General features: G+C 37.1%; 1 protein-coding gene across 1 annotated transcript in view; it reads right to left on the bottom strand.

Annotated features, from left to right (window-relative positions):
* Positions 1–11,349: 11,349 nt before the first annotated feature.
* LOC121387434 (importin subunit beta-1-like) overlaps positions 11,350–26,413 on the bottom strand; it is a 51,410-nt gene continuing 36,346 nt past the window's right edge. The window contains 5 exon segments of the mRNA XM_041518546.1: positions 11,350–11,811; positions 15,183–15,341; positions 15,883–15,997; positions 23,096–23,201; positions 25,373–25,516. Of these exon segments, the coding sequence (XP_041374480.1) occupies position 11,811; positions 15,183–15,341; positions 15,883–15,997; positions 23,096–23,201; positions 25,373–25,516 (525 nt within the window). The 3' untranslated portion in view covers positions 11,350–11,810.

Raw genomic sequence — 26,413 nt, 5'->3', positions numbered from 1 at the left:
GTGGTGGTCGAACAGCCTGGCGACGACAGCGTAGATTATTGGCTCTCAGACGATTGCGTGGTTTGATCAGACATTCGAGTTCCAGTCGCAGTCCGCAGATTGTCACGTAATCGGCGTGCAGTGGTTGTGCGTTGACGTAGAGCCATATTGGTGATGTAGCGGTCCTCTCTATTTGTAGTGCTTCGGGGTCTTCCGGAACGTGGACGATTTCGAACACAATTCGTTGCTTGGTACCGTTGCCACAGTCGGCCAACGACACTGACTGACACCAAGTCTCAGAGCAACATTTCTTTGCGTATTGCCATACTGAAGCCAAGCAATAGCCCTTCCTCGATCTTCGATAGTCAGTTGAAGTCGTACCATTGTCGAATTTGGAGAGTGCACCGTACACGAACGCAAGCTCCAATTATACAGAAATTCAGCATTGGGAACATGGAATACACGTGCAAAGCGTGCAAATGAAGCGCTTTGTGAAAAAGCAAGTTATGAGCACTTAGCAGACCTTTCGCTTTCGCCCTAATTTACGTGCAAATGTAAGCATGTTTTCGCCATTAGAACTAGTCGACAGTGTCGATGACAGTGGATTTTAATTCATTTATGGGTTGCTTAGACCCACTTTCGTCAAAATGGAACAATACCATGCGTGACATTATGGTCTAGCTAATATAATTGACATTCAGAAAATATCGTCTGACCCTTAAATTATTTTGAGTAGTATGTATGTATGTATGTATGTATGTATCTATAATTATTTGTGGTATCAGGTTTTATGAAACGATTGGAAGAAGGAAATGTTTTCTTTAGCGACGCACTTAACACATTTTATTTATGGTTATATGGCGTCAGACATATGGTTAAGGGACCATACAGATATTGAGAGGAAACCCGCTGTCGCCACTTTATAATTACAAACTTTCCGAATTTATACGATTTACTGTATTCCGATTGGCTGACGTCACTAAAAAAACCCAGGCGTTATCCTTCCATAAACCTCATAAAAATACGTCATCACGGAAGACCAAGATCGAAATAACCGTACACCACCAACGTAAACAAAAGTTAATATCGAGGTCACTTTGCGATAGAAAAACAAGAGAAATCTGCACATGAAATTGTTTCATTTTTTTAAAAAGAAGTTATAATAAAGATATATACACTGTTTTCGTTGATTCAATACTTTTTATTTTTAGCGGACAATTTCTAATAGTATGTATACATGTATTCCTACGCTTATTTACAGAACATGGTTGACGGTAAGAACGAAAGAAATTATGTTTGAGTGTTTTAAGGTACACTTCTTGTACTGTTTGTAATTATAAGAATTGTTATTCATTTTTTAGGAATTTATCGATGTATAAAAGTCACAAATGTAGTATAAAATCGCTTCACTACGCTACGCGATTTTATACCATTTGTGACTTTCATACATCGCTAAATTCCTAAAAAATTAGAAACTATTCTTATATAACCTACTCTTTTCCATTAGCAGCAATGGATCTTTTATATGCACCATCCCATAGACAGGATAGTACATAGCACAGTATTTGATATACCAGTCGTGGTGCACTGACTGGGACGAGAAATAGCCCAATGGGCCCACCGACGAGGATCGATCCCAGATCAACTGCTCTACGTCTCGTCCCCTCGACTATTCAATGTCAAACATTTGTCTTGGAGAAGAAAAAAAACCCTTTATATTTTTCCATCAGCAAAAAGAAATTCTTTATATGCACCATCCCATAGACAGGATTGTATATATCACGGCCTTTGATATACCAGCAGTGGTGCACTAGCTGGAATGAGAAATAGCCCAATGGCCCTCACCAATAGCAGGGAACATTTTTTCAAAATGTCGATTATCAATATTTCTTATCTATCAAAAATGAACGGGAGTAGATTAACTCTCCCCAAAACCAACTCACCATATACTGTTTAGTCAACTCATATCATTACCATTTTATTAATTAATATGCCAATATTTTAAGCAATGATGTGCATTAAATATCGTTTACAGCAGTCAGTCCAAAAGCCCTGCCTGATCATTTCATTAAAATAGGCTCGACTATTCATAGTAATAGACTATTATTTATCCGATATTAGGATCTCCCCAATATAAAACCATTGAATAAGTGGTATAGCGGAGTTTCACTGTAATATTAACAAATAAAATGACACCAAATTTGTTGTAATTTTATCAATTATTTACGGACAGAAAGTTTGGGGCGAGTTGTCCATACACTGGGGCGAGTTGATTCAAATTAATTTGCAATTACTGTTTAATGTTTTAAAATTGTGTAGCGATATTCAAAACCTGCATAATGAATTGCAGAGAGATACTGAAGAAAATGTTCCCAAGATAGGGGATCGATTCTAGACCTGACCGGGCATCAGCAAAGCTCTTTACCACTGGGCCGGGCCGGGCATCAGCAAAGCTCTTTACCACCGGGCCGGGCCGGGCATCAGCAAAGCTCTTTACCACCGGGCCGGGCCGGGCATCAGCAAAGCTCTTTACCACTGGGCCGGGCCGGGCATCAGCAAAGCTCTTTACCACTGGGCCGGGTCGGGCCGGGCCGGGCCCCGCCCCTCCAGTGAAACAAACGACAAACAAAGTGTGTTAAAGTCTGAGACATGCATCACAATCTTTTTATCATCTCAGCAAAATATGACATCATCGGACAAGACGCAATAATGATCGTCTTCTACAAAGTAGCAGGGTCAATATCACAGTGGGGGGGGGGGAGGCCGGGTAGGTAAAGTTCAGATAAACAGAACAATAAAACACAAAGAGAGAGGGAGAGAAAAAAGAAGAAGCTTGAAGCTCTTCACTCACACATTCACATACAACACGCACTTTCTGGCAGGGTTATGGGAGGCTGCGAGTTCCAGCATGTACATGAACGTTGCTATAGAAAACAGTAGCACGTAGACTGTAGTAGGGTGTTCAGGTTGCTGGTAATAATAATAGGTGATATTGATTATTTGTGCAAATACGATTATCCACGGACAATAAATAAATGCAAAAAAAAACACACAAAAAAACAGTCTAGCAAATGACCACTCTATAAATAGTATTTCATGCACAAACTGCATACTCTATTTTAATATTACAAGTTGCTCTGAAAACGTAATATGTCATGTACATGTTGTATGTAAAACTGTAACATACTCGTGTGTATTTTAGTTGAAGCCGACATTAAGTGTATTTGTAAAACATTTGATGTAATATTCTATGTCCTAGAACACATCAAGATTCTCATGTGAACCTTAGCAGAGAGAGAGCAACTTGTTTTTTCAATAGAAAAGCACTTTCGACTGGTATTTACAACCATGTAAACTACCTACAATTTGCATACGTACAAGTGCCACAAGGTAGACATTAATGTACAAACTGGTAATCGCAGTCTCCCAATCATTAAAAATGTATAAATCCTTCGCTTGTAACATCGGAAATGGCAGTCAGTGATGGTATTGAAAAAGGAAAGGAATCAGGTTTGCACAAAACAATGTCGATTTGAGTTGCACACTTAACAAGTTGTCAACATCTGGCACCAAATATATACAAACTGTCACATTTTAAACATTTAGCTTGGAACAGAAACGACATAATACACAATCTCATAGTAATATGCATAAAACAAGAGGTTATAAATATATATTAGGTGCCAAATTTTGAAAAACCTCTTCTCAAACAACAGGACATGGCAATGTAAGAAAAATATGTTTCACATTCAACATCTTTTATCATGGTTTATTCATACGGCTTGGTACTATTGACTTTGACAAAGGAAGGTTTAAAAAACAAAAAAATGGGGGGGGGGGAAGGGACTAGTGGATCAGTTTGTCCAGGGCAGTGTGATTGAAGAATTTTTTCCATAGTATGAAATTTACTACAAGTTATTTTATTTCTGAGCCAAATATTTTTTAATTTGCACAACAAAAAAAGAGAGAGAAAAAAACAACAACTAAATGTTAGTGTGTATTGGGTGACAAAAAAACGAAAAAAACCCCACCTAATAAGCCTACTGGATTTTGAATTGTTTAAAAAGCATGGGAACATTCAAAATTGTAAGTTAAAAAAATGTGACACCAGAAAGTATAATGAGCTCCACATTTACCATACTGACACTTTTTAATCTGTTGCTATTTTAACAATATTTTACCTAGGAAGGTGGCAAATATCCATAGTAATGGGAATGAAATACCAAATTTAGTCCTCATACTTTGTATATGCCCATATAAGATGGGGATGGCGGTGTCGCGTACTATTACTAGGTCACTGTGACCTACTTTTCACGGTCTACTGCACGCAACAGTAAATTCCTTGTCCAGATCATATCTTGCATACAGGACCATCAAACCACATGTAGGAACTGGGGATGGTGGTTGATCCAAAACAAACTGTTCACCCCAATGCAAAAATTTCACATAATTAAGACTTGAATCATACCCGTAACATATTCATTTATATAGATATGGTTTTCCATCAAACTTCTAATGGGCGTATCATGTATCTCACCGGTACTCGTTTAAAATACAATTGCATACTCTAGGGTTATGTTTTATGGGGGTGGGGGGTGGGGGGTGGGGGGTTGTGTGTATATGTATGCACACACACACACACATCTAAATTCTATCATCTGCTGTTGGGTGGTATGTTTCTGTGGCCAAAAGTGGTGTGGTATCTTTGCATAGTTTGCTGCACGATGTAATTTAGCTAGAGTGAATGAAAACATCTCCCTATAGGATTAAACATAATGATTTACACCGGCCAGCCTTTGAGAATAAAATATCTAAATGTCTGGGTACCCATCCAGGGGGTGGTTACAGGGTTGGGTGGGGTTTTGAGCTCGAATTAATTTAGCGTAGATTGGATATTAAGAAATAACAGTTCAAATAGAAAACTGAACTGTCATTCTACGTATGACCTGTGACATACTGATACATTGTAGATCTGGTTATAAACACCTGACCCCTTTATTTAATTTTTTTTTTTAAATATGTACAGTATTAACTAATTTAAAGGCATGTGTTGAAACCTTTTCTGGGGTTAAGTGTCATGACTATTGAATTAACAGGGGTCTGTTGGCACATTTTAAACTCGGTATCCATCAAATACTTTGATTCATATTATAATTAAAGTTCTAATATGGCTGCTAATATACTGCAATTTATTTTGATAAACTGGCTAAAATGATCAGCTTACAGAATCAGCGTGTTTGGTAATTACTTCCAGTATGTCTGGCTTAATAAATCGCACGTTACACAGCTGACTGGGTAAAAAGAGACAGTACAAATTAAAAGGCGGTCCCTGTGGAATGGACTATAAGTTTCTCTGAGTTTTGATAGAATTACAAAACATATTATACATGACTTGTGAATCTGCTGTACGATTTTTACAACAATAAAGGGCAAGCAAATTAAAAAACCCAGGTGTTTGACCGAATTCATTTACTAAACATTTATTTATTTACCTACTACTAACAAAAGATATTAGTGACTTAGTTAGCGGTTTGTAAATAAATAAATAAATAATGTCATGTAAATAAGCAGTTTTTCTGCCAGAAAGAAATGTTTTGGTATGGCACTATGAAATGAATTATTTACAATGCATGCTGAATGCAACTGCAGTCGATTTGGGGGGGGGGGGAGGAGGAGAGAGGAGGATGATGATGATGATGATGATGATGATGAGAGGGAGGGAGGGAGGGAGAGAGAGGTGGTGAGGGAGGGGCTTTCCTAGAAAGAAAATGGGTTAGGTTTAGGGTTAGTGCTAAGACAACCATATAACTGACAATAGTCATTAATTTTGTCAACTTAAAAAAAAACCCAACCCACATCTGCAATTTTTATTTATTTATTGCACCATACCCATTTTTCCCTCTGGCAGAAACCCTGATAAGTAACAACAGACGCTTGTGCCAAAACAACTGACAACTAGCCTCGCCAAACATCAAGCAGTATGAAACAGTTCGAAGATTAAATCACAAAACTAGACAAAAAACCCACAGGTGCTTACAAATATTTGAAGTCCATGAAGAGATTGTAGCGCGAAGATAACCTTAAGTGCATAAGGTAGTTAATGCAGTTAAGATGATATTAGCGCCGGGATCGCTTCATAGATCGGAGCCCAGACCCATGCCTTTAGCAACATTCACAAACTACATAGAGGATGAGATTTAGTGTAAGCCTAATAAAGCCTAACATTACTAAAGACGTTTTCCTTGGCCGATAGTGTGCGCGCCTTTAACAACATTCACCAACTACATACAGGATGAGATTTAGTGTAAGGCTAATAAAGCCTAACATTACTTATGACGTTTTGCTCGGCCGATGGTGAATGTTGCTAAAGGCACACACACTAACTACATACAGGATGAGATTTAGTGTAAGCCTAATAAAGCCTAACATTACTTACGACGTTTTGCTTGGCCGATAGTGTGTGTGCCTTTAGCAACATTCACCAACTACATACAGGATGAGATTTAGTGTAAGCCTAACATTACTTAAGACGTTTTGCTTGGCTGATTGCGAGTGTGGGCAATTTCTCTTACGTGGTCATAAAAGACGTTTTGCTTTGGTATTTCTGGCCGATAGCATGGTGTACCCCATAGCAAGCCATGTGAGCCATCACTACATGGAAACAAGGATGAGATTTTGTGTAAGCCAAAAGCAAACACTACAATACTTAAGACGTCGTTTGCTTGGTTTGATAGCGAGTGTGGGCAATTGATTTTTCTCCTCAACGGTGGTCATAAAATATGGTCAACACTATCTTATAGTCCCGCTGTCATTTCATGGCCACGCATGGCAAAAATCTTTACCCATGTGCAAGCCATGTGAGCTATCACTGATCGATGGAAACAATTGAATTTGCACTAAGCAGTGGGTTTGTCATTCGTGACAGCCGACTGGGAAAGCAAATCTACCCCACTACAATATCATAAAATCATCGTAGGTTAGGATAATCACCAACACGTCAGCAATCTATGGTTTTTACTGTATGGTAGTACTAAGATAGCTTTGAAAAAGTATGAGCCACAAATAAAACTGGGTTACAAAAAGTAATCGGGTAATTTTAATATGGGTAGCTGGGTACCAAGACTGACCATATCGTAACTTTTGGATAGAGAATATGGGAAAAAATGTTAGCTAGCGACACAAAAACCAGAAGCACTACTGAACATTACAAATTTGGAATCTGCCCAGTATCGCGTCACGATTCGCCAAAGCCAAGTTTCAGAGATCATTACACAATTTTAAAACATTGAACAGTAATTGCTAATCAATTTTCAATTGACTAGAAATATTGATAATAAAGTTTTTGAAAAACAATTTTTTTTCGCTGCCCTAGACACGATTAACATAGCACAGACATCAAACAAGGTCTTCACAGCTTGGCAAACGTTTGTTTTATTAGTCTAATCAGGCAGCCCCTCCCATCCAATATAAAATCCTGGCTATGCCAATGCTTCCATGTAATTAATTTTTGTAACAGCCCTTATGGTATTAGCATGTGAGCTAGGAACTTAATTCGGGTGTGGGGTGGGGGGGGGGTGATTATTTATATTAATATGTATTATATCGTTACAAAAATTAACTTTAGAAAATTATGTATATACATCTCTGGGAAATACCTATGCCATAGCTTTAATAAGGTAAATTTTTAAAATGTGGATGGTCCTTCCTGACCGTTTCACACTACTCGATGTTTGGGAGGCGATAACAAACGACAAAACAATCTTTGTCACTCAACTGAGCACATAGAACAACAAATAATACTGGCTGTCTATTAATTTCAACCGTCAGCCAATACTCCTTTCCCCACAGAATACATTTTGGTGCATTCGAGTTGCTCATGCGAGATGCCATAGTAAAATATTTCTTTAATTGGATGTATACAGACCACTTCTGTTGTTTAGTGGGTAAATACATGTCGCTACCAGGGGATTATTAAAACAAACACAAAAGGCAATGGGGTAGAATTCCCCGTGAAAGATAAGTGATATCAGAAATTTTAGAGAGAGGGTAGAATGGGGATAGGGGCGAGGGTGATGTAGACAAATGATGCATACCACATTATGTTTAGTTGTGAATTATTTAGCTCTAATATATATGTATATATATATATGTATATGTATATATATATATATATATATATATATATATATATATATATATATATATATATACACACACATACATATATACAAGTCCAAAAGAAACTTTACATACTTAATTTTTAATAATTCGATAAATATTGTTGCTAATCGAAAAGAACCAATTTAGAAACCACCTTACAAACACATTGCATGTATCACGAAGTGCATTGTGATGTTTAGATGTTGAACTTCAGATACTTTCATATTCCACAGTACCGTTTGTTGGTTTTCTACAATATAATTCCAAGCCTTATAAACTTTCTTTTGGACGCCAGATAACAGAAGCTGCCAATTTACTTTCCCACGGTTTAACTTGATTGGTTTCTTGTAATAGAAAACACGACATCCTCCAAGGAATAGATCCATACAAATTTGCATATAAAACAATCCACTGTTTAAAATTTAACAGAAAAAAACTATTAATGCAGCAGACGTTGGCAGTCTAAAAAAATCGAACAAACAAATACACAGATAATTTATCTTGGACAAAAAAATCCAGAAAACGTTAACAGCCTTGAAAGGGTCGGGGAACAGGTGGGCATTGCAAGCTTATAATCAAGGACCAAGAACAAAATGGTTTTTGGGTGGCACAAAACTTTTTGCTTGTCATCCTCACAATCAGGTGTTAGGCCAAATAAAAAATGTGTGTGGTTCTGGTTACATATGAAAATATTAAAAAAAAAAAAAAAAAATCTGTCAAAATAGGTCTTGGTAAAAAGAAACAAAGTAACATTTCAAATGCTGTGTCCTCACTATTTTGAAGATCAGTATGGGGGAAAATTGTTCGGACGTAACTGGTTCAACAAAAGCCATGGATTTGTGCTATCCTGCCTGTGGGAAGCGCAAATAAAAGATCCCTTGCTGCCTGTCGTAAAAGAGTAGCCTATGTGGCAACAGCCGGTTTCCTCTAACAAAAATGTCAAAATGACCATATGTTTGACGTCCAATAGCCAATGATAAGATAAAAAATCAATGTGCTCTAGTGGGGTCATTAAATAAAACAAAATTTTCCTCTTTTTTTCAGGGTCCGACAGGTAATCGGAACGACACACATTTTAAACAATTTATTGGCCTTGTCATTGTTATACAGGTTTCTTTATTCAGTTAATTCAGATCTTACTGACATTTTGCTTCAGTGTCAAGTGATCTTATCCGTGTCAAGAATATCAGCAGATTTTAATGCCACTCTCCATGTCAATGGATCTGACACATTACAACACTATTAGTAGAGCTTACCGACACATGCCAAGACTATTACAGAAGCAGATCCAAGAGGACTCATCCCCCCCCCCTCCAAATTTTCAAGTGCCCTTTTTGTTGGTATAAAAATTGTTTTGCATATAAGCATTTTCAGCTGCATGAAGTTAAGTTGTGCCTATATGCACAAGCTTGCAGATGAGTGTCTGTGTTACTGATTCTCAATGGAGTTCGGTGTTCACCACATTATTTAATGCGAGTAATGAGCGCCTTACGTTTGTGTAATCAAAGTTCCATAATGATAGCTTCAAATTGAATAGATCTTCAAAATTACTAATGAAAAATAGGCTCTATCATTTTTATGTATATCTACCCTACCTAGACCGAACCGTCCCCAGAATAGTGCCTTTACAAGTGTCCCTTTGTATCTTTTTTTAAAATTGTATAACTGCCCTACCTAAATAGAGCCGTAACTAGACTAGTACCTTTTAAAGTTTTAATTTACAAGTTCTTACAAGTGCCCCTTTTTATCATTATTATGTATAACTGCCCTACCTAAATCTAGCCATAACTAGAATAGTACCTTTTAAAGTTTTAATTTACAAGTTCTTACAAGTGCTCCTTTGTATCATTTTTATGTATAACTGCCATCCGATTTCAAAATTTTCCACAGGAGATCATGCCCCTGGAACCCCCTACACACCCTCTGGCAAAGCACATCGTGTCATGCTTAACAATGACCCTGGTCATTAGCCCACCCTACTTAAAAACAAAATGCTCCGACTGGCTTGCAAACTGGTATAATAATCTCTATAGCTAGCAGTCCAGAAAACTGCAGCTAATCATTTAGTGTACACTGTGATATATACACAAACGAATTCATATTAACTTCAAATATCAAAGCTTTTAATAAGATGCCCTTTTAACGAGTCAATGTGCCCCTTTTTTTCTTGGTTCCACCCACCCCCTAAAAATGTCCTGGATCCACCCATTTATCAGCAGACCTTACCGATACCCCTTCGACGTCGATGGATCCAATATGTGCAAACAGTAAAACAGGCCTCTCAGAATTGATAATTTGCTTAAATCATTTATGGGCTACCCAAAAATAACTTTAGGAAAATCATTTCCTTATTTGTGTAACCTGTTATTGTCCATGTAAATGATGTCCTAAATTTAACTCATAATTTGCACAACAAATGCGCAAATGAAACTGTAGTTCTCGCAATTTAAAAGATGCCTTTGCTAGTAGATCTTACCGATGCTCTCCATGTCAAAAAATCTGACACGAGCCAACACTTTAAGCAGAGGCTGGTTTTTAACTAAGCACAGATTTTAAGCGAATTATGGAAAAACTTTCAGTCTGTTAAGCAAAAACAGCACGCAGATTAGGCCATTATCAATTAAATCCTACATTTTTATCTCTGCCTGCCCGAAGGATAAGGTCTGTCCCCATTTTTCTTTTATTGGACAAAAATATAAAATATATTTGCTCGATGTATGTATGTATGCCCCATTCAGAAAGGAAAAATTGTATGAACATCTATTATTTAATTTATAATGGTCTTAAGGCCATGAGTAAAACATGTTACATACTAGTACAAGTAAAAATTGATCCAGAACCCACCACCCCAATACAAACTTAGTTTAAGCAAATTTTATTTTGTAAGTTGTGTGTATATTAAACGAACTCCCATGGAATTAAATGTCTTGCTTATTTAAAAAAAATTCTAGTGAACTGTGATGAACATCCATAGGTGCAACTATAAACAGATTTTTAGTAACCTGGGACATAGTTTTGAGAAACTAATCTAAACTTGAAAACCAAATATCACCATCGGGAAAGAAATAACCGGCATCTCACCTTTTACTTCGTAATGGGAAGAGAAAATTGCCACACCCACCGTACTTAAATCTGGAATAACATTTACCATCAGTAAATTCTAGTTTGACATTTTTGGAAAATTAAGAAAGAAAAAAAAAAAAAAGGGCCTACTGAGCAAAATTTATTTTTTGGTCAAACCTATCAGCTAAGAATTCTGGTATACAGATCAGTCATAACTTTCACACAGTTCAAAACCACTTTTTTGTTTTTGTTTTTAAAATAATAATTTAAAAAAAAAGAAAAAAAAAAGAATTTCTTGTTGGATGAAGATTTGAGAATCTCCAATGTTGATTGGCTGTGGTTGATTTCCACGGCAACAGTCATGGGAAGGCGCCACTATCGTGGCAGCCTGAACTCGCGCGCGCTCGCTCACACCTCGTCTCATTCTCGGCACAGAACCAATCGAACGGGCCGTTGCTGAGATGAAGTTACATTCACTCTCCGAGTCGCACTCTGGCATACGTCCAAGTCGGGTCGAAGGTCACCGTCCAGGGTCTCTGATAACTGCAGTCATGTGACAGTAGATTTGTCTGGGCAGCCAGTCGGCTGCAAGATAGTCGGCGACATCATCTGCAGGGAGAACAAATGGCATCAATTAATATTTTATTAAATACTTTAGACACCCCAGCAGTTTTTAAGCATCAATAAGTTGGATAAAGTTTATTTTATTTAACGACACCACTAAGGCACAACGATTTATTAAACAATGGCTAGCAGATGTTAAACATTTGGTAATTTTGAGTCTTTGCAATGAAACCCGTTGTCTTTTTCCGTAAATAGCAACAGGTCTTTTATATGCACCAGTCGTCGTCACTAGCTGGAGCGAGATAGAGCCCAATGGGCCCACTGACAGGGATCGATCCCAAACTGACCGCGCATCAAGCGAGCACTTTACCATTGGGCTAATATAGACAAGAATTGTCAATGTTAAAAAATTGCTACATAGTCAACAAAACTCAAAATGGCCACAAAGTTTCAAATTTCATCAAATGGAACCTTTTGATTATTATTATATAACTAATTTCCTGCTAGGAAATGGATCACCATAGTTTAAGATTGTAAACCTATGCTAATGTTATATCAATAATACAGAACTATTAAATTTCATTTCTAATTAACAAAAAACAAGAATTGTTGAAAGAAATTTTTTTTACAATCACTCCAGTTTAACGAAGCATTAAAGTAATTTTATAGCCTTTTGACTGACAAATGACATCAGTTTAAGTTATTAAAAACTAATATTAATGCGGTTATAGGACAGTTGATGACATGCATATAATACTAATGCTTACTAAATATAGACATGAACTGTCCACATTAACCATGGCCGACAGAATACAATTAAAGTAAAGTACACTATAACGAACATGCTTAAAACAAACTACTGCATAGAATGAACTGATCATAAAGTCCAGTTTTATATTAATAACCAACTTACACAAATGTGTACAACAAACTTCTTTAATAACAAACTACTGCATAGAATGAACTGATCGTAAAGTCCAGTTTTATATTAATAACCAACTTACACAAATGTGTACAACAAACTTCTTTAATAACAAACTATCATGGTCCCTTCCAGTTCATTATAAGAGTACTTTACTGTACGGTAAAAAAATTTAAACTATTGTAGGAACCCATTTTGGGTCATTCCGTGTCAAATCACCCCAAAAAAAGAGGAAATTTAAACCCTACCCTCTCCAGTTTCAATGAAATTTGGTATATAAGGTTATTTTGGCCAAAAAACCTGAAATTCCAAGTTTCAGCTTAATCGGACCAACAGTTTCCGAGTTATGGCCGTTTTGTTTTTTAAAATTTTGTCAAAAAAAGGGCGTGGCCGCCCTTTTTTAAAATTGCCATAACTCAGCAACCAATGGTCCAATTTTGACAAATGAGGTATCATTGGAAAGGGGGAATTACAAGGAATCCAAATCTGGCATTATTCCTGACACTTGGGTTACTTTTGGGCTGATGACCTTTTGACCTATATTTTGACCTTGAAATTGACCTTGTGGGACCCGTGACTTTGAGATGACCTTTGATTAAAATTATAGCCCAACATGTTATCTACAACATATAAAAAAATTGGAGGTGGAAAATGTTTCATTAGTCAGCAATTTCAGATTGAAATGTGTTTTCTCATTTGTCAAAATTGGACCATTGGTTGCCGAGTTATGGCAATTTAAAAAAGGGTGGCCACGCCCTTTTTTGACAAATTTTTTAAAAAAGAAACGGCCATAACTCGGAAACTGTTGGTCCAATTAAGCTAAAACTTGGAATTTCAGGTTTTGTGGCCAAAATAACCTTATATACCAAATTTCATTGAAATTGGAGAAGGTAGGGTTTAACCCATTGGGTGATCCGACATGGAATGACCCTTTTCTGTTAATGGATGGTTAGTTCAGTTTAAGGTTGGAAACCCACGTTAACCCTCGAGATCCAGTGATTTTCTGCGATCGCGGAAAACGGACGGAATTCACGGAATTCCCATTGTGAAACGGAATTACGATTTTCCGCGAAGTTAAAAAAATATAATACCATTTTACTAGTGCCACACACTGTAAAATTGACGATTGGCCAGTGTGCAGTACTATTGGCAAACATGTAGTGTCGTATTTACCGGGGCTACATTCAGCCAGACCGAGCGGAAAATTGTCCGCTAGACTGGATTATACGCTTCACTGTAAACCAAATGGCCACGCTGAGAACCAAATACTTCGCGAACGTTAGCGAAACGTTTGCTGGCTGAACTTGGAACTGGTTTACTGCTTAATCGGTTGCGCCTGCACAGATGGGACAGGTTTATTTTTTTCAGGTTTAAGTTCAGTCAGCGATTTGTTGCTAACGCTTGTCTTGAAAAACTGATTTTTACGCTACACATTAAACCGAATGACCACTTCGGGAACCACTCAAAATATGTTTGCAAACATTTAGCTAAAAACGGCTGGCTGAACACTGCTATGTTACTTTTATTTCCGCTGTGTCATGTGCATACTTCACATTGCAGACGACGTTAGACTGTCAAAGCGATAATAAAAATAAATAAAAGGTTTACGTTTTGTTAACACTAAGCCCCGTCGCTTTATGTAGTTGTTATAATTGTAACCTTTGCTCCGATTTTTCTCTACTAATATGAAGGACTACTTTAATTTAACAACAAATAGTGACATGTTAATTTTCGGTCCCTTGTTTTAGTTTCGTACAAAGTAAATAAAACCAACCCAATGGTAAATTTTTTTATATATGATATATTTGACAAAAGGTACTTTTTATTTTTTTCATCTTTTAAAAATTATGAAAAAGTAAAAAGTAAACAGTGTTGTCTGCCTGTTATGTTAATTTGTCACAAATTGTGTTATTTAAATTGTTAATTAGGCCTATATATTGTATTCTGAAACGGAATTTACAAAAACAGGAAACGGAAAATAGCTTTTTTTTTTTCAAAACGGAAAACCACTGGGTCTAACCCTCTGACTACTGGATTAAGTTTTGATAAAAACCACATTGAGTGGATTACAAGTTTATAACTTTTACTCACATATTTTCACTTACAATTTGTATAAATAAATAACATAATGTGGGCTTTTTTTGTGTTTCTGTAACGACACCACTAGAGCACACTGATTTATTAATCAAAAGTTTGATAATTCTGACATTAGACTTAGAGGAAACCCGCTACATTTTTCCATTGGTAGCAAGGGATCTTTTATGTGCACCATCCCACAGACAGGATAGCACATACCACGGCTTTTGGTATACCAGTCATGGTGCACAGGCTGGAACAAATAAAAATAATTTTGATATTTATTTTAAATGCACATTTTGTGTATTTGTTTTATATGCACACTTTGGATATTCGTGTAATAATTACGGTGGGTTTTTTTTTCCCTTCTGGTACATAAAGCAATCTACCCTTATCAGAATTACTTATTACAACTCACCATGAAGCATTTTTCAACTTCCGTATTTCTTTTGTCGCCCAGATGGCAAGAGTTTTAGCCTTGTGAACCTTTGACCTTCGACCTTCAGTTAACAGGTTCTGGAAAACGTCTTTTTCTACTAGAACCAGAATACTGTTGCCAAAGGCTGTACACAAGTCACTGAGAAAAAAGAGAGAGAAGAAACTTGCATGTGACTTCAAGTTTGTTCTGTTTATGAACACCATTAAAACACTACATTTTTAAACAAGTGAAGTTTCACCTCAGAAAGACTAATCAAAGCTCAGAGTTTATTTCGCCAAAAACCAAAATGTGTCATCATTGGTGAACATATCAAAATAACTATTATAGTATACTATTAGTGTCTGTACCTCCAATGCATTTCTAGTCATCCTAACATTTGTGGCAGTCCAAATTATTCCTCCTAATAACTTTGTGCATACAAAACACCCAAAATGATCCGAAAACACAGTTAAAATAGATATACCGATATTCTAACCAAAGAAAAAATAATTTATACTTAATATTAGTCTTCAAAAATCCTAAATAAGTTAGAAATATGCTATGTACAATGACTGTTTTTGTAACTGAAGAGAAAAATATATACTTTCTTCTGATCGTATTGGCAGTGTTACCAACGACTACCTCTGTGTAATGTTACTACCAGACTTGCCCTATAAGTCCACAGCTAAATATGACTTACCCTATAAGTCCGCAGGCCGCAGCGATATTGCCCTCCGTCTTGTCACTATCAAGGTAAACGTGTTCGATGAAGGAAAGCATGTGCTGCACATGAGGCTCCAGAAGTTTTATCTCGGCTGATAACAAAATGAAATACGTAACATTATACACTTATTAAAATCAGTCTTTGCCTCGCACTTTTTAAAATTTTAAAATCAATGTTTAGGCCAAACAAAATAAAATTTCGGGTCTCTGGTCAGGTTGTGTTTCAACATTTAATTTAACTTCTAATTGTTTTCTTTACCATTTCAATGTTTATCCCTACTGGTCATTCAAATAGTGTTACGGTCGACTAACAGTCACCTCAGAAAGACTAATCTTCAATCACTGTTCATCAATGGTATAAATGGATTCATCACCGGTGACAGGGAAAGGAAGTGGTAAAACCTCAACTACACGGAGTAAAACTCTGTGCAGTAGTATCAAAATTTCTTGTTTGTTCGGACTACTGAAGGCGAGATATCTTGCCCAATGTCACGCCAGTCAACATACTGTACACTGTATACAGTGCATTCCCCCAAACATATTTCCCACTGTTTTGCACACAACACTCACTGGAAAAAATTAGATAACAGGAAATGGAAGACAACTCTGCTTCTTTTTTTTTCCAATGGAAAATACCTTGGAATTTTGAGTTGAATAAGTGGTCTCTGTCAAGTCTTTTCGCTTGACAACAATGGCACCATGTCATAGTAATTTTCAGGGTCCGATAGCTGATTGCAACAGCTAATTTTATAATAAATTTGATCGTTTTACCAACAACGAAAATCACCAAATATTGGGATATGAATCGTAGTTCGTTTTTAAAACAAAATTCTGGTCAGAAAACCAGTTATTGGGAATAATGGACATAAATCCTGGACAGCTGTCACAAATGCCTGTATGGGACTTTTTAGATTTTTTCCCTAATTTAATAACATTAACTGATCTAAAATATCATAAAAATTAGAAAAAGCCACAAAAATAATACATACCGATTGAAATATGAACTTTATTTTATGTATTTCTAAAACATTTAAGTGAATATATGCGAGTAAAAATTATAAACTTGTACCCACGTAACATGGTTTTTGTCAAAAATTAATCCAGTAGTCTAAAGGTTAATGGCACCACTAGAGCACATCAATTTATTTATTATCAGCTATTGGATGTCAAACACTTGGCAATTTTGACTTAGTGTCAAGACAAGAAATGCGCTATATTTTTCTATTAATAACAAAGAAACTTTTATATGCAGCATCACCCCTAGACAGGATAGCACATACCATGACCTCTGAAATACCAGTCGTGATGCTCTTGCTAGAATCAGAATATAGCCGAATAGCCTCACCACAGGAATCGATCCAAGACCGATCTCCCATCAGCCGAGTGCTTCACCACTGGGCTACACTCCACCCCTTTAATGAACAAAGTAACTTCTGGATGTTTTCTTTGGCACTTGTTTTATTCCTACTAGTGGTTCAAATAGTGTTCCAATCAGTGCACCACAGCTGGTCAAAGGCCGTGGTATGTGCTTTCCTGTCTGTTGGAAAGTGCATATAAAAGATCCTTTGCTGCATTAAGAAAAATGTAGCGGGTTTCCTCTGATGATTTCAAGTCAGAAATTCCAAATGTTTGACATCCAACAGCCGATGATTAATTAATCAATGACTCTAGTGGTATCGTTAAACAAAACAAACTTTCAAACAGTGTTATGATCAACTAACGGTCACCTCAGAAAGACTAATCTTCAATCACTGTTCATCAATGGTATAATTGGATTCATCACCGGTGACGGAAAGGAAGTGGAAAACCTCAACTATACGGGAAACAATTCAACTAAAAATGTCAACTGGTGGTCAGGTTTCTATTTAGAAGTACAACTCTGTGAAGAAGTATTTTTTTTTTTTACTAAACACACCATTCGTTGCAAACAAAGATAGTGGCAAAATTTTGACTAGATCAGCAGTTCTTCATATCTGAGATGTGCAATCGCACTCCTAAATTTCATCTCAAGAGCGTTTTTCACCGTCCACCTAAAAATATGGCAACGTTAAGTTTTATAAACAATAGATGGTTTAACCTCATCCAGCCCCCAATATCTGATGCATCACTGAGTTCTTATTACTACCACCACCATAAACTGGGATCATTTGCATTCATGTTCCACGAGTATCGTAAACTTTACTTCACATTTTCAGACTTCAGGCTACCTAAACATTTTAAATGTTGTCCATTGTAAATAATATGAACATTTACACTAACTTTCTATCGACATGAATTTCCAGTGTTAAATCTTCATCGTTAAAATGCTGGATATACCAGTAATCAGGCCTGGTTGCTTATCAACTTTTTGAGGCTAGACTCCAGACTTAATAGTCTGAGACTTGATGCCATGGCAACACCATACAAATTGTATGTGATATCATTAGAGACAAGTCTAGACTAGTTTCATAAGCATGGTCCATGAACTAATTTTACATCATGACTTTTCATGGTAGCAGTAAAGTTGCATCTCAGAGAAATAGACCAAAGCTCATAGTCGATCTCGCCAACAAGTAAAAAATATCATCACTGGCAAGCTTAATATTGAAATAGCTGTCCTACTGGCATGGTTCAAGCTTCTATTTATTTAATTCCACAAGTTTCCACCCATTTTTAAACCTATGCCTATTTTTATTTTTTATTTTTTTAAAGATAACATAAAAATTTTCAATGCACTACATCCTAATAGGAAAAAACTTAAATCACACAGAATTCCATGCTTCCGACAAAAAGTTGTTTTGTTTTGCTTAAACACACCACTAGAGTACATTGATTTATTAATTACATTTCTTAATTTTAACATGTTAGAGAAGAAGCCAGTTACATATTTCCATTAGTAGCAAGAGATTTTAAATATCCCAGAGACAGAATAGCACAAACCACAATCTTTGTGGTGCACTGACTGGAATGAGAAATAGACCAATGAGCCCGATCGACCACTCATCAGGCAAACGCTTTACCACTGGGCTACGTCCCAACACTGCTTCCGATAATCTCATATTTTGGATCAGAACTAAGAGTATGAATATGAATCTTAAACTATAAATGAGTATAACAGAATTAAAAACATATCTCAAACTCAATGACCAACCATACAAAACATGACCTCCCATTGTAATATAGAGCTAACTTATTTTAATTAAGTGCAATTTTTTTTCACCAGGCCATCTTCATTCGAGATGTACTATTCCCTATTCTCTGACTACAATTCACTTTTACACCACCCAGACATCATTCATTAACCTTTAGACCACTGGATTAATTTTTGACAAAAACCAGTTGAGTGGGTACAAGTTTATAATTTTTACTCCCATATATTCACGTAAATGTTTTATAAATACATAAAATAAAGTTCATATTTGAATCGTTATTTTCATGTATTTTTATAATTTTTTATGTTATTTTAGATCAGTTATTGTTGATTAAAATTAGGCAAAAAATTAGCCCAGTTTTATGCTGATTATTCCCAACAGTAGTGGCTTTCTGACCAGATTTAAACAAACAAACAAACACGAACTACGATTGGTATGTTCCCAAAACTGGCAGTCTCCAGATTAGGTAAGCGGTGAGGTGTTCTAATCCGCTTCCAGAAATGGGAAAACTGGCCTGAGCAATTAAGGCCAATTTAGACGCATGGGGATAACGAGATGTGTGAAGAACAGAGGGGGTGATTAACTAGATTAACCTTAAAGGAAACATGACACGAGACCATATTATAGCTCATTTTAAAAAGAAAAATGATATAAAAATAATATACAAATAACTTTATAACAATAAAATACGTGTAGTTAACTTAAAATGAAGAAATTATGCTCATCAGTATCAAAGTACGATTTATGCATATTTCTTCGTGAGCGTTCGGGAAAAAAAGGGAAGTGACGTCAGAGCCGCTGTACTCTTCCATTGTTGTTAACTGTTTATATATGGAGTAAGGGGCTTACGATCTTTTCAGTCCAACAGTGCCGTACTGCGCGGCCTTTGGGTGTAAAAATAAACAGTTTAAACGATCGGGATTGTCTTGTTATGGTTTTCCAAAGGATTGTATCCGAAGAAAGACGCGTGTATTTTATCGCAAAAGAAAAGATTGGACACCAACACCGCATAGTACTTTAGTGTCGGCCTATTTACAGCCCGGAGCCCGAACGTTACCCGGAGACAAAAACAGTACTCGGTTGCGAATGCCGATGTGTACATTGTACATATTTGGCACAAAGATACACCTCAGCATGATGTATTTATATATGTTAAAACAAAAATGTAGAATTTTTTATTTATTTATTTTTTTTTGGAAAAAAAAAACAGATTTTTCATGTTAGGACTGTAGGCCTACATAACAAAATCTGTATTCACCGTCCGAAGAAGGAAACGTCAATAAGTAATTAAATATGGCATATACAAACATGGGATTTGGCATGAGGATACATCTCAGTACGATGTATTTAAATATGTTTTTAAAAACACGTGTAGAAAACAATAATAATTTTAAATAATGTTTTTAATCTTCAGGCGGAATACGTCACAAAAAACGTTCCTCATCGCCCGAAGCCCCAAAGCAACACGAAGTTCATACAAAATAAACCACTACTGTCGGTGTCGAAATAACTATTATGTTTCATCCACGGGCTGACTTGAGAATCGGAGTTTTTGTTTTAGTTAATTGGTCCTTTCTTTCCGTGGCCTGCACATGTGATTCCTGATTGGCAGGTGTATATTGCAGGGTATCGACCAGGTAAGTGATTATCACGGTCTAGACATACGTACAAATACGTGCCAGTTTTTTTTTAAGATCACAGGGTATTGTGGCGTAACCTGTCGCGACTATAGTACAATGTTTAATGGACATTATCAGCCGCCCTGCTTCATTACTGTAAATAATGCTGTAAAACCCTTGATTAAGTAGACTTTCCCCATCTAAAATTACAAAACTGACCAATTACGTAGTACCAAAGAAAAGAAAATTATCACTTGGGTATCGTGAGTGGTCGTTTTTACTCTAACGCACCCTACCAATAGGCCTAATAATATGCTACTTTTTTTTATGAGAGAAAAATACTATAACCCCATTTCGTTCTATTGATGCAAATAGAAATATATTTAGTTTAAAAGTTGATTATACTCTCAAGTCATTTATGTTGTTTTACAAGCCAGGTTAATGAAAGTGAAGCGCCTTGTCGTAAATTAGAGCGTTTGTTTACACTGTGCATACAGATTTTATTATGTACAGCCCGAACATAAAAAATGCGATATTTTCTAAAAAAACATCCTAAAAAATGTTTGTCCTACATTTATATTTTTTACATATTTAAATACATCATATCGAGGTGTATCTTTATGCTAAATATGAACAGTATACACCTCAGCATTAGCATCCGAGTTTTGGTTTTGTCTCTGGGTTACTTTCGAGCTCCGGGCTGTAAATTGGTCGACCGGTCTGGTTTGGCACCATCGGTTTCTCCACCATCCGACTCGCTATCCGTTTTTTCTTCAGTATCACTGTTGTAAGTAAATGTGTGTCTTTCTTCATTTACTAACAGCTCATATTGATACGGCAAAACCTTTTGCGAACGAACACTCATTGTTTTGGTAAGCTGTGCAAGTCTTAGATTCTTTATGAGTGGTACAGACTAATGCTTTTAAGTGTAAGGCTTCAGATCAAGCGACGCGTCTCTGACGTCACGGACCTCGTGATTGCCCTGCTCATTAAAGATCGGCAATTTCCGCTAAGAGCTCGTATCTGGGGTTCTTTTATGGAGATATTTTAAGTAATTTATTTTTTATAAAAACATTTTTTAGGTGATTCAATTTATAATTAATTGTACATGGTTGGTGCCAAATATGGTTTACGTGACATGTTTCCTTTAATGAGCAGTGAAGAGCAGAGGTGAGCCGGAATAGAGATTGCAAGAAAATTAATGTTTGTTATATCTCAGTAAAATTTGGAGACAGGAAATACCAAGGAAGTCCCGCCACACCGAAGAAGACAAGCACAAGCTCTTCCAGCTGGGATTGGAGTCCGTCACGTGTACCCGGGACACGGCTTCCTACTTGTCAGCTTGCGGTGGAGTGCTTTCTGGGACATTTCGTGTGTAAAGTGTGACTGAATGTGCTTTCAAATTGTGGACAAAATACTGTTTAACTAAAGTACATAATAAATATATTGTCGTAATTAATTGCCTTTGTTACTGCTTTGATCACCGATCAATAGTCAACCGTCAATGGTATGATTAATCGTCAATGGTACCGGGAACATCAGCTAAGGTGATGGGCCATCAATTCAGGTGACGGAACACCAATTAGTAAGGGTGAGCAATAAACTGCCAGAAATGGAACAACTGGTGTGTCCAATTAAGAGGCGTTGTAATCTCACTGCCAGATTCGGGAATAAACCCTACGATTGATATCCCAATATATGGTGATTTTCATTGTTGGTTAAAACGATCATATTTATTATCGATCCCTGAAAATGATCGCGACGTGCCGCCATTGTTGTCAAGCGAAAATACTTGCAGAAAACGACTTTTTTAACTCAAAAATTCAAGCCATTTTACAGTGTCTTTTATTTCCTGTTAATAAATCATTTTCGGTGAGTGTCATGTGCAAGACAGCCGGAAATATGAATTGAGGAATGCACTGTATACAGTGTACAGTATGTCGACTGGCATGACGTCGGGCGTGACATCTCGCCTGCAGTAGTCAGAAGGGCGGGAAATATGAATTGAGGAATGCACTGTATACAGTGTACAGTATGTCGACTGGCATGACATCTCGCCTGCAGTAGTCAGAAAGGTGGGAAATATGAATTGAGGAATGCACTGTATACAGTGTACAGTATGTCGACTGGCATGACGTCGGGCGAGACATCTCGCCTGCAGTAGTCAGAAGGGTGGGAAATATGAATTGAGGAATGCACTGTATACAGTGTACAGTATGTCGACTGGCATGACATCTGCGCTGCAGTAGTCAGAAGGGTGGGAAATATGAATTGAGGAATGCACTGTATACACTGTACAGTATATAGACTGGCATGACGTCGGGCGAGATATCTCACCTGCAGTAGTGAGAAGGTTAACAGAAGTCGTATTCTGAAAGCATATTTAGCAACATGCATTAATTTCTCGTTATCCAATATCAGCTATGCGTTATGAACCTACCACTCGTTTGTTCGTCAGTTCCTTTAAATCCCTGTACTATGCCGGTGTACGCCTCTAGGCAGCCTTCCCTCAACTCGTTTAGATAGTCGATCATGTCATAGTCGGTCTGAAATAAACAAACATCTCTTATTCTTGGCGCATACCTACCGATTAACACTTATTGTAAAAGTGTGCCCCCCAATCCCCCCTTTTTGGCACCTTCCTACGCCACTGGTCTAATCGCAGCAAAACTGGAGATACCATGCAACTGTCAAGTCTTTGCCTTTCATAACCGTACTGATTAACGCCACGCGACTGTAGTCTGCGTGAATTGTAGGTGTGTGCCAAGCATTACATATTAACTGTTGTAATTCTCTCAACTCGTACTCCAATGTGAACACCACTTGACACTGTAAGTTGTTTTTCGTGTTTTTTAAAGTCATGTTCATTTATTGTGAACGCCACATTGATACTAGGGAATTCAATCTAACCTAGAATTTCCACCAATTTTCGTGTTTACAATACAATTCATGCCAGGGCAATCACTGGTAGTATAAATAATTAGAATAATAAAAACACCATATTATGGGGGTACAGGCATTCAGGGTTTTTTCTGACACATGACTTATTTTCACTGAACTAAGAAAACCTCGTTTCTACATTTTAATTGGGTTTTTTTTACGTTATTCAAGATACGAATAAAACTGTTTTGCTACAAACTAATTCAGTGTAAACAAAAATATGGCTCTTAAGAACTATAACATGACGAATAAAAGCCTTATTTTAAATGTTATGGTTCTTGAGAGCAATTTCTTACACTAAAATCAGCTGGCAACAAATCAGTTTTTGTCATCTCCTGAAACACATAAAAAATGCAGTATACTACAGAAACATCCGGTTTTCAAGTGTTTCTCAGCAACAATTCCAATCAGAAAATTAACTAGCAATTGGTATTTACTATTTTGTACAGGGTTTGACAAATCCACTAGATCTCAGTCCTGGCTGGTGAATTTTTTATCTGCGCTAGTAGAAATTGTCCGCTGTATTACTATAACACATAGGACACTAGTCAAAGCTTCTGTGAGGGCTAGTAGAAATTGTCCGCTGTATTACTATAACACATAGGACACTAGTCAAAGCTTCTGTGAGGGCTAGTAGAAATTGTCCGCTGTATTACTATAACACATAGGACACTACTGTCACTAGTCAAAGCTTCTGTGAGGGCTAGTAGAAATTGTCCGCTGTATTACTATAACACATAGGACACTAGTCAAAGCTTCTGTGAGGGCTAGTAGAAATTGTCCGCTCTATTACTATAACACATAGGACACTAGTCAAAGCTTCTGTGAGGGCTAGTAGAAATTGTCCGCTGTATTACTATAACACATAGGACACTAGTCAAAGCTTCTGTGAGGGCTAGTAGAAATTGTCCGCTCTATTACTATAACACATAGGACACTAGTCAAAGCTTCTGTGAGGGCTAGTAGAAATTGTCCGCTGTATTACTATAACACATAGGACACTAGTCAAAGCTTCTGTGAGGGCTAGTAGAAATTGTCCGCTGTATTACTATAACACATAGGACACTAGTCAAAGCTTCTGTGAGGGCTAGTAGAAATTGTCCGCTCTATTACTATAACACATAGGACACTAGTCAAAGCTTCTGTGAGGGCTAGTGACTTTCTCAAACATTTGACAAGGGAAGGAAGTGTTTTATTTAATGACACACTCAACACATTTTATTTACGGTTATATGGTGTCAGACATTTGGTTAAGGACCATACAGATTTTGAGAGGAAACCCGCTGTCGCCACTTCATGGGCTACTCTTTTCGATTAGCAGCAAGGGTTCTTTTATATGCACCATCCCAGACTAGGTAGTACATACTACGGCCTTTGATATACCAGTCATGGAGCACTGGCTGGAACGAGAAATAGCCCAATGGGCCCCACTGACGGGGATCGATCCCAGACCGACAGTGCATCAAGCAAGCGCTGTATCCTTCCACTGAGCTACATCCCGCCCTCCACACAAATGGAAGTCCAATTATTAATTGTAGTTAAGAAAGAGTGTAATATAACAGTTTGTATTAATATAAAGCAATTTTTAAATTGCCCGGGGCCAATGACGCTCTTGGCGAGTTAGGAGTCACGTGAACAGCACATGTACATATTTTAGTGTTCTTTCTGTTTAATATTGTAACTTAATCGCCGAACAATGCTTTGTAGTGAAATTTGCATAGCAAACTGCGATACGATACTAAACGAACGTTTCCTGCGCTATACAGTGTGTAATTACTTTGTCAACTTGAGCCTGTGAGGCCTGGTGTAGTGCTGTGAGGACGACGTCCAGGTATTTCTTGAAGTGCGGGCCGATGGCCAGAGCCGCGTCGCCAAACACGGACAGGATCTGAGGCTTCACGGACCGGTGAACCAGCTCATTCTGAAACAAAACCAAAATAAATTATTAAAAAAAAACACCCAACCATATGCAAATATCACAAAATGAGAAAAAAGTTGAACATTTCATCGCTTTCGTCTTAGGTCTTACTACACAGTTCACTTCCGGTTGAGAGTTCATTCATTCATCACGGTCCACTATAGTTCCTAATTGTGACACATTGTGGTTTGCATATCGACTTCTAAGAAATGGGGAAGAATTAAAACAATTTGTATTTTTAATGGTAAGCCTTCTGGCTGGATTTTGCTCATGTTATTTCTTAATATTATGCACTGACTTTCGGGGACATGGGTGTATAGCGGAAGAGACAGTCGGAGTGAATCAGTCAATGAACCACCTATTCTGACCAGTACATGCAGTCACATAGCGAAAATGTTGTCAATTTTAATCGTTAAAGGCCACTCGTATTTGTATCCACCTATAGCCCACAGAACCCCGACATATATAAAACGATTTTGTCAGAATTGCACATTTTAAAACAAAATGAAAAAATGTCATCTATACTAGATTCTATTTCAATAATAAATAGTAAGAGACAAAGCAAAACCTTGAAATAGATACTGACAGAAGCACATCTTTTTTTCTTTTATTATATTTCCGCTTCCGGTGAGCGACGTGTGCCAACAGTGGGAAATATGAATTGGGGAATATAGCACTGTATGCAGTATACAGTATGTCAAATGACGTGGCGTCGGGAGAGATATCTCGCCTGCAGTAACCAGAAGGTTAAAAGAAAAAACCTGCTAAATTTTTTCCCACTAGTAGCAAAGTATCTTTCACATGCATCATCCCACACATAGGATAACACATACCACAACCTTTTATATATCGATTGTGATGCACTAGCTGGAATGAAAAAAACAAAAAACAATCAGACTA

The sequence above is a fragment of the Gigantopelta aegis genome, chromosome 13, assembly GCF_016097555.1.
Source record: "Gigantopelta aegis isolate Gae_Host chromosome 13, Gae_host_genome, whole genome shotgun sequence".
Lineage (NCBI taxonomy): Eukaryota > Metazoa > Mollusca > Gastropoda > Neomphalida > Peltospiridae > Gigantopelta > Gigantopelta aegis.
Note: the sequence above shows the minus strand (reverse complement) of the source record. Positions and strands in the feature narration are given on the sequence as shown.